Source organism: Mytilus galloprovincialis, chromosome 14, assembly GCF_965363235.1.
Source record: "Mytilus galloprovincialis chromosome 14, xbMytGall1.hap1.1, whole genome shotgun sequence".
Classification (NCBI taxonomy): domain Eukaryota; kingdom Metazoa; phylum Mollusca; class Bivalvia; order Mytilida; family Mytilidae; genus Mytilus; species Mytilus galloprovincialis.
Window position 1 is genome coordinate 29,867,910 of NC_134851.1, and position 9,132 is coordinate 29,877,041.

Here is a 9,132-nt window from a genome sequence, read left to right on the forward strand (position 1 = left end):
TGAGTGGCAGAAAAGACTTACCATTTCTCAGCTATAATAGTTCAATTGTGCAACTCGTCGTTGAAAGGATACAACTGCAACTTATCAGTCCTCAGATAGAGAGTAAGATGTCTCAAAGATTGTGGAACTGATTCATTTGGAAAGCCTACATTGAATGTCCCTGTAAACCTTTTTATAGTAACAAGCCTAACTCTTCAAACTTTTCTAGTTACTTTGACTATGAAGAGGCCTTCATCATCACGACTAAAAGACATGGCCTGTTTCAGAACTTATACAACATATTCGTTGAGATTCCGGAGAAAGACGCAACCTTTCATGTGTGCTTGCATATCATCTATGGCAGCTAGTATTCAATTTTTCAGAAGTGTTGTATTAATCATTCCTTCCATGACAACTCATATTTACTAAGAACGTTTACTGTACAATTTACCAATATCATCAATTTCAAATATTAAAATAATATCTGTTCCATAGTGTGAGCCGTCACTGTTTTCTATCAATCTGGCGAGCCCCATTCCATGGATAACAGATTCTTGACTTTTTTCTGTATCTCGAATTCTGTCTAATTGCCCTGTCGTGCAGTTTTTTTCAGCTCCATTGCCTTAATACCTACGTATTATTCCTTTTCAACATACAGTGGTCATAACTTATATTGTATATACGCATTTTTTGGTGGGAAAAAAGTGACTAAGCCCTACATGCTAAACTGCAATTAAAAGAATTAACGCATATTTTTTAAATACATTTATCAGTTAACATATGCATGCCTTATTTTAGCACTTGGTGAATATATCCTATATGAATAGCAACAGTCATATAAATAAATGATAAGAAAAACTAGTTGTAAATGCATATAAAACTTAGTATTAATTCCAAAAACAATTTAAGATAGCGAATAATGATATATTTGAAATTTACGTTTCCAAAATGGCCACCTTATACTTCAATAGTCCTCAGTTGATATCCTTTGTCATAAGATATACGAAAGTTTATCAAAATTGGTAAAGTAATATATTTTTTTTTCATATTTTTTTTAATAATTTTTATTAATTTTTTGGACATGATTTAAAATGGCCGCCCAGAGCCGCCATTTTAATTTTCTGAATTGGGTTCATAGCTATAAATATTAGTTTTGACCTCAACTAACACTCTGCCAAATTTTATGCTTGTACCACAATCTGAGCAATTGTTTCACATATCGACTGGACTATTAAGTATTTTCTTATCTTTATCAGTTTAGCTAGAATATAAATCAGTTAAAATCATTTGATGGCATACGATACAGTTACAAGTAGATAATGACGTTGCTAACGAAAATTATTATTTTCGCGACGTCAAACTATGACTTATCGGGGAAAGGTTCAGTTTTCGACTAATTTTTATCATTCAAACTTGTTAACTTGAAAACGAGTTATTGGACCCTTCTTTTTTAAAATGGCATTTGGTTTGATAATGATATATAGAAGATTATGTGTGCCAATTTTTATGAAAACTTAAATAGCATTGTTCTTCAATTTGAAAAATATACAGCCAATAATTTTTTTTTCTACTTTCGTGATAAATGATTAATATGAGTTATTTGAAAAAAATATTTCACTAATTAAATGACATTTATATAGAACAGAATTTTGAAAATAATTCAACAAAAAACAGCTTGCGTTTATCTATTTTGAAAAGTTATGCTTTCAGTCGAAAAGTAAAATACGTCCACAAATCCGAATTTCAAGCAAATATATATATTTCGGCCTCAATTTGCTCAAAAAGTAGCACATGGATGTATATTTTTTATTACATATATGATTTAATCAGGCAAAAAATAGCCGATATGCAAACTTTAAATATGGCATCAAAACTGTATCGTATGCCCTTAAGGTCAAGAAGTGACCATTTGAATTTTAGAGTTGGGACAACAATGTTACCCAGTATCCAAGGATGTATTTTTTTCAAATAAGAAACTATAAATAGAGGCGTTGATACCGAGATTAGTTTTACCTCATGTTTGCTAAAGACCTTCTTCCATTGATCTGATCCTTGGATTCAAACATGTTCATAGCTTCTTTCATTCTAAATTTCTATATTTACCATTTTTCATTTATGTATTAACAATTCGATGTAATGTTGCCATGTTTATCAAAACCTTTTGTCCGATTGCTGTCCTGGGTCTTAATTTTTTATATTCTTTGCCATAATTTATTGATCAATTAGATTTTCGAATGTTTGATTAAACCCTAAATTGTATAAATTATATTAAATATTTTAATTCAATATAATGTGTCTGATACTCAAAATGGTCTTAAAAATTCCAGAATATATATATCTTTTATGTAAACAAGAAATTTTAAAGGGAAGAAGATCACAGCTGACAGTCCAAAATTATTGAATAAATGAATGCTCCCTCTTTTCTCGTTACGGCAAGTTACGTCAAGGTAGGTCAATTTTTTCAGTTGTTCGTAAGATGTTGAGAAACCTCTAATATGACAAAGAGAGTGTCGATAAGGGGATATAAATATATCATTTCAAAATCTTTTCTTTTCACCTTTTTTGAAATAATAGTGTGAATCCTTTCTTTTCGCCATTTTATAAACTTTGGGGAACATTTTCATGATAACCTGAGTTATTCATTTATGTTTGAAAAATTGCTATCTTTTGTCAGTTTTTAATGTGTAAACAATTTGAAATAATAAATGTACATATAAAAAAGAAGATGTCGTATGATTGCCAATGAGACAACTGTCCACAAAAAACCAAAATGACAGACATTAACAAACTGTCGCAGATGTTTATTGCTGGATAAAATCACTCTATACAGACATTAGAGCTCTGCAAACTTCTCAATAATAAACCCTAAATGTCAATGTAAATACAACAAAATAAGCTGAAGCTGAAGCACGCCTCCTGGTACGTGAGTTTCTCGCAGCATCGGCTGTTCTCTGCTTTTTCGTCGGATTGTTGTTTCTTTGACACATTCCCCATTCCCATTTTATTAAGATAAACATAAAGGCGAAAAATACCAAAGGGTTATTCAAACGCATCTGTCGAAAATAAACTGACAACGCCATGGCCAAAAAAGGAAGGAGACACTAAACACAACATAGAAAACCAGAGACCAAGCAACACTTATTAACAGTTTTAATAATATATTAATATATGAATATTAACATTAATATTTTTGCAAGTAACAATTTCCAAATAAGAACACACGTGTGTATAGCCTAGAGAGCAAATACCTTTTTAAATGCTCTCATATTCAAATATTAGACTTTTTAAACAATTTTCCAGCTGTTTTAAGTCTAAAAATATTCACTCTCAACTAAGATGCTAATTATGTTGTTTTACAATTATGACTGAAGGATTAAAATTGAAACAAACGGCATACTTACAAATAATGCTGTTCAAATGCTGTTTTTCTTTCTTTTCAAGATTTTAAAATATTTCGCAGGAGATAAGTCATTCCTTTTCAAGCACAAACAATTCGAACTCAATTAAGTGAAACCGGATCATATAACATCTTTAAACGACATCAGAATGCACACATTAATCTTGATTAATAATAAACTATGAAACCATTGAAATAATTAAGATTTATGATGGTATTCTGCTTCTCAGTTTTGGTGCTATTTTTAAGATATTTTGTTTCTTCATATTTTTTCAATGTATTGCAAAAGAGAGACGAATATACCAAGGGACATTAAAACTCAAAAGATGGGTTCAAAGTAAGATCACAAAAATATTGAACTCCGAGGAAAATTCAAAACGGAAAGTCCCTTATGAACGAATGAACAAAACATAGCCTATGCAAATTTGAAAATAGGGATATTTCTCTCATACAAGAGAGAGTTTTTGCGTCATTTATTCTCTATCATTTCCTGCTTCTGAAAACTGATTCCCTAAGAACCATAATTTAAAACTTTTAAAATTATAAATGCGTTTTGAATTATTCTTGTATAGACTATTGTGAATTGGTTTAATTTTTATCAGAGGTGAAGGTCTCTGAAATATCATTTTTACTCGGTTATGAAGTAATTTTAGGACAAATAATAAATTTTAAGAATCAAAGAGGTTGAAAATTTGATGACGGACAACTGGCGCAAAGTGATTTCAGTATCTCAAATTACCAATTGCTATGAAGGTCTAGACATTATTTTTTAAGAACATTAAAATATATTTTATCTTATGCATTAAAGACGTATCTATAATATATTGATTCAAAAGTCAAATTCAGAAACGGTGGAGTAACAAAAAGAACAAAATCAAACGCTATGAATCAACGGAACGAGTGAAAACACTGCTACGAATGTTACCAGCAGTTACTACACGTGTATTGTGCTTATTGCTGGTTAAAATACAAATTTAGATGAGTGATTTACCTCATGATGAATAAATATGTTCCAGTTAACCTCATAAATGTAAATGTTATTTAATGAAAGTTCAAAGTAACAGACAGATCATCGAATCATTTCCTTGTTGGAATATTCAGACATTTGCACAGGAAACGATGTGCATTCATGAATCATAACAATACTTGATGTTAGAACAAAACGTGATGTTAATTATGTTTGGCTTTTCCTGTATGTGATCAAAATCATACATATACAATGTACATGATATATGACATCAGAGACAAGTTTTTTTTTCAAAATATGAACTTTGGTACACATTCATTTAGTGAGAAGATTATTGGGCCAATAATTTGTGTCTCTTGGATCTTCGTTTTATTGGTTTGCTGTCGTTAACACGAAACATCAACTTATTTTAGCACGCAAATATACACCGTAAACCGAAATGAGGGGGAAAGGATCTATATCGGGACCCCGAGATCAGGTGTTTTGAAGCTCGGGATTTCGGGATTGACCCTTTCGGGATCTGGGAATTCTTTTTCGAATTTCGGGATGTCGGGATTTAATTTGATTCAAATTCGGGACCCCGGGATTTCGTGTTTTAAGCCCTGGATTACGGGTTCAGGACCCCTCCTACCCACCCCCACCCCCCCCCCCCCCCCCTCATAACAATCAAACATCTAAATTAAAATTCTAATATTGTCTTTATCCAAATATTGACTGAAATGTTTGGTAAAGCTCGTGAATTAGAAAGTCACAATCTTAATGAATGTTTCTGCAAAAGAGTTGTATAAGATACTGACAATGCGATTGATAAATGACAAAAAAAGAACAACGGTACACAAAACACAAAACAAAAAAATAAAGATTCAGCAAAACGAACCAACAAAAAACGATTATATCAGTTAAAATTAGGTATAAATAAGGTTTAATCAGATCTTGTTCGAATTGTGACAACCATCTTGTTTCTCGAGTTAGTGAGAAATGAGTGATTATGGTTTAATTCGGTAAGACATATTCAATAAAAAGCACGGAATTGAGGTAATTAGAATCGACAATATAACGTTATCTCTGAAATAGAAACTTCATTGCGGGCATACAACTCGTGATGGTTCCGTAAAATTTTCGAAGGAATGCTTATTATTTCTCTACTTGGAATTCTTGGTTTAATAGCTTCTTTGTCGGCAACAAAACTCTAACAAAGATATAATGATGGGACACGAGAGCTCTGGAATGTCGTATCAACTGAGAGTTCAAAACTTTTGTATACAGGCGCTGTTTGAATGTTTATACATGGAAATGTAAAGTTCACAATGCATAGAAATGTGAAGCTAAAATCATCCCTTTTGTCTTAATGATTTTATTTCAAACTGTCTTGTTATCAATTACAAGATATGAGACAGTCTTAACTGTTTAAGTTTAACTCTTAACTTCAATTTGAATGGGATAGATGCGTTCAAATTAGTCATCAAACTTTTGATAATTCAGTCGGTCAACTTCTTTTTAATAGCGAAACTTATAGTTGGGAGAAAATACTGGCTTCTTTTAGCCTCAGGCATGTGATTAATTGAAGATGAAATGTAATGCATGTAAAGCAGGGATCCCTCATACTGTATTTCAGATTTAGTTTTACCTGACCTTCATTCGATTTTGAAAAAAGTTTATATTTTGTTTATTTTGTGACGATTCTTGTCAATGAAACGTCCGCATGCAGCATTCTTAAAAGGATGTGAATTTTCATAGTTTGAATTCCCTTTGATCGTGACATAGGTATGATCGTCTTTTGCTCGATTATCAGCACTCAGTGTATTGTAAGGATGTTCATAATCATCGTCAACATTTTCTGACACATTACTGCCATTGTCCAAGGATATGGATGCATGTTCTACGGACACTAGGGCTGTAACTTTATTTCTAACACCAATTCGTGTGACTGCTGATATAACCGGATTATCATTTCCTGAAATAAGTAAACTTATCACATAAACAGTTCAACAGTTACAGATGTACATGTTTTTCACTTCCACAGACATATTTACATGTTTAATAATTTGATTAGTGTTATTTATCAATTATTGAATACTGTCATTCATGTGTGTTTTTGTAAACAATTTAAATATAACACTCTAAACAATATATTCTAAAGCTTATTTTACAAATCAAAAATACACAAACGTCTATTTGTAAAGTGATAAGAAGTTCATTTGCATATTCTAAGAGTATTTGTGACTTGGTTGTTTTTTAATTACTAACATGCAGAATTTGTTGAATTGATATGCACACCAACTTTACCTTCTGACAATATAAGTGTTTTGGGTTAATCTAATCAAATATGATGAACGATATGAAGCTTGATACCAAAACTTCCTTTTGTAAAAAGATTAAAATGTTTTCAGGAGGCGATTAAGATTAAAGAGGTTGTGTTATCAATGTTACAAACTTAGAGTAATATCATGGAACATAACGTTTTTTTTCTTAAATAATTCGGATCTTTGTCACCCACATCGAACATTATTGATGTTACCAATTAATACACTCTAACAAGACAAACTTAGACCGAAAAAAGTCACCTTAGCCGTGTACAATTGCTTTTAAAATAATATGCTCGAAAATAGTTTTTTTTTAATTACCTTCTTTTAGAACTGAAGCGAAGAATTGGCAAAATACTTTACAGGTATTAAGGATTTAAATAATGTAACCAAGAAGGCCAAAGTAAAAGTTACCAAGAAAGTTGAAGTTCACGATTCTTTGCACATACACAAATACTTCACAACAATAAGTATGGAAAAGTGATGATGAAATTATTTTAGCATCACATCTAATTAAAACAGGACTGATTTTCCACTTTTGAACCGCCTATGTTTCGGAATTGCTACCTTTTATAGATAGAAAAATCAAATTTGAATATTTTAATTTCTTAGGTGATTGTTTTACATTGTATACCTTGCGATGTGGTATGTAGGTTATAACCTTCAGCTATCTCTGTATAATCAGCGCTTTCCTCCTCAGATTCTTCAGGTTTTTGGACATCATTTGGAGGTACCGTCCTAAAATAATTGCATACATTATGAAATTAAAATGTGATTGAGCCAAGTATAGTTCTTGAAAAAAAAACCTGAAAGACTATCTTTGTCAGTAGTTTTTTGTCCACCGTACTATATAATCTCAAATAAGCAAATCACAAAATAGTTCACTTCATTTTAGCTTGCATAAAGTACGTTTTCAAATTTCAAATTGCAATAGGTTATAAATTATTCTAAATGATAAAGCATGACATTAAAAACAAAGGATTACTAAAAGAATAAAGCAAATGTCTTTTTAACCAAGTTACTATTTATGTTCTATGTGCACAGCTGAAATACACAACAAGTTGTACGACTAAAAGGATGCGCCAAATAATTATTTTATGGTACATAAAAACCTTTTTGTCAGAAAATTCTTCTTATCAAAAGTAATATGAAACTGTAAATTTGCATGGGGTTGTCTGTAATTTTTTGATTACATGCAAAGATCAGTGGGGTCATCTCACGATCAGGGTCAAGATTAATTACTAATATGATTGTTTAATAATATTTAATTGACCAATGAGGAATAGGCGCGTGTTATCTCTTCATGGGGTTGTCTGTAAGGTTTTGATTACAGGCAAAGATCAGTGGGGTCATCTCACGATCAGGGTCAAGATTAATTACTAATATGATTGTTTAATGATATTTAATTGACCAATGAGGATTAGGCGCATGTTATCTCTTCACATGTGTTTAGATTAGCAAGAATTCTCGCAATTGCACTGAATGCTAGCGCATTTAAGTTTTCTCAAGAAAAGTGAAGATTTCCCACCCACCTACTCCCTTGATTCTTTAACAGATTTATATTCATAGGTTATATTTTTTAAATTAAACATTTTGAATTTCATATGATTGCAATCTTTTATTGTACAATATTTGTTTGTTTATATATTTTGCAATTTACTTGTTGAGGCTGACGGTATTTATTCCCCACTTTTGCAAATTATGGTCATTTATTCAGTTTTGGTTTATTACCTAATTGGTCATAACATTCAGTTGTATTATGTTTTTATGGTTTCTGAATAAATCACCTTTATCACAAACCTTGTGTTAGATATTTTGCAAATGAATACGAATCTTTGGAGTATTTCCTTTTCACGTCATCAGTCTAAAAGAAAAATTTGGATGACAAAAAATATATTACTGTCTAAGACCGACGTTCTAGTCCTAGAATTTAAAGAGAAAACATGAAAACTAAGGTTATCTCTTTTGATCTGTAAATAACTCTTTTTTATTTTGTTTTACAAAAGAAAACCTTACCTTTTCTTGTGCATCTGTTTCATGAAATCTGCAATTGATGAGGAGAAAAAATTGTATACCATCTTTATCATTTAACGTTTCGTATTAGATGATAAATGATAACAGTCGTATTCAAATAAACATCGATCATAGTTACTGTAATTTTCGACCTTGAATATTTATTAAATACTTAGAAGTAAATACAGTCACGGTTGCAAATGTTAACTAGAATCCTCTAATCTGTGTGACGTTATGTCAAACCTTTTATCTGTATGACTTCATGTGACATAAAAAAAAACATCTACATGAGGTATATATATAATAAAGTGTATATGATGTATTTTTGTCAATATGACACACCCTATCAACCCTCGACCAATATTATTCAAAGAGCTTTGTTCGGTTGGAAAGAAAAGTATGTGATATTGCAAAAGCCATATAATATTCTCTATATATCATACATATTATACAGTTATCAGTTCAATTCTAAT

At 31.1% G+C, this 9,132-nt stretch overlaps 1 protein-coding gene across 1 annotated transcript; it reads right to left on the reverse strand.

The window, feature by feature from the left end:
- Positions 1-5,992: 5,992 nt before the first annotated feature.
- On the reverse strand, positions 5,993-8,787 carry LOC143058490 (uncharacterized). Its single transcript, XM_076232006.1, has 3 exons — positions 8,663-8,787; positions 7,281-7,384; positions 5,993-6,297 (listed from the first exon to the last, which is right to left on the reverse strand). The coding sequence occupies exons 1-3, from the start codon at positions 8,731-8,733 to the stop codon at positions 5,999-6,001; spliced, it is 474 nt and encodes a 157-aa protein (XP_076088121.1). The 5' UTR covers positions 8,734-8,787; the 3' UTR covers positions 5,993-5,998.
- Positions 8,788-9,132: the final 345 nt, after the last annotated feature.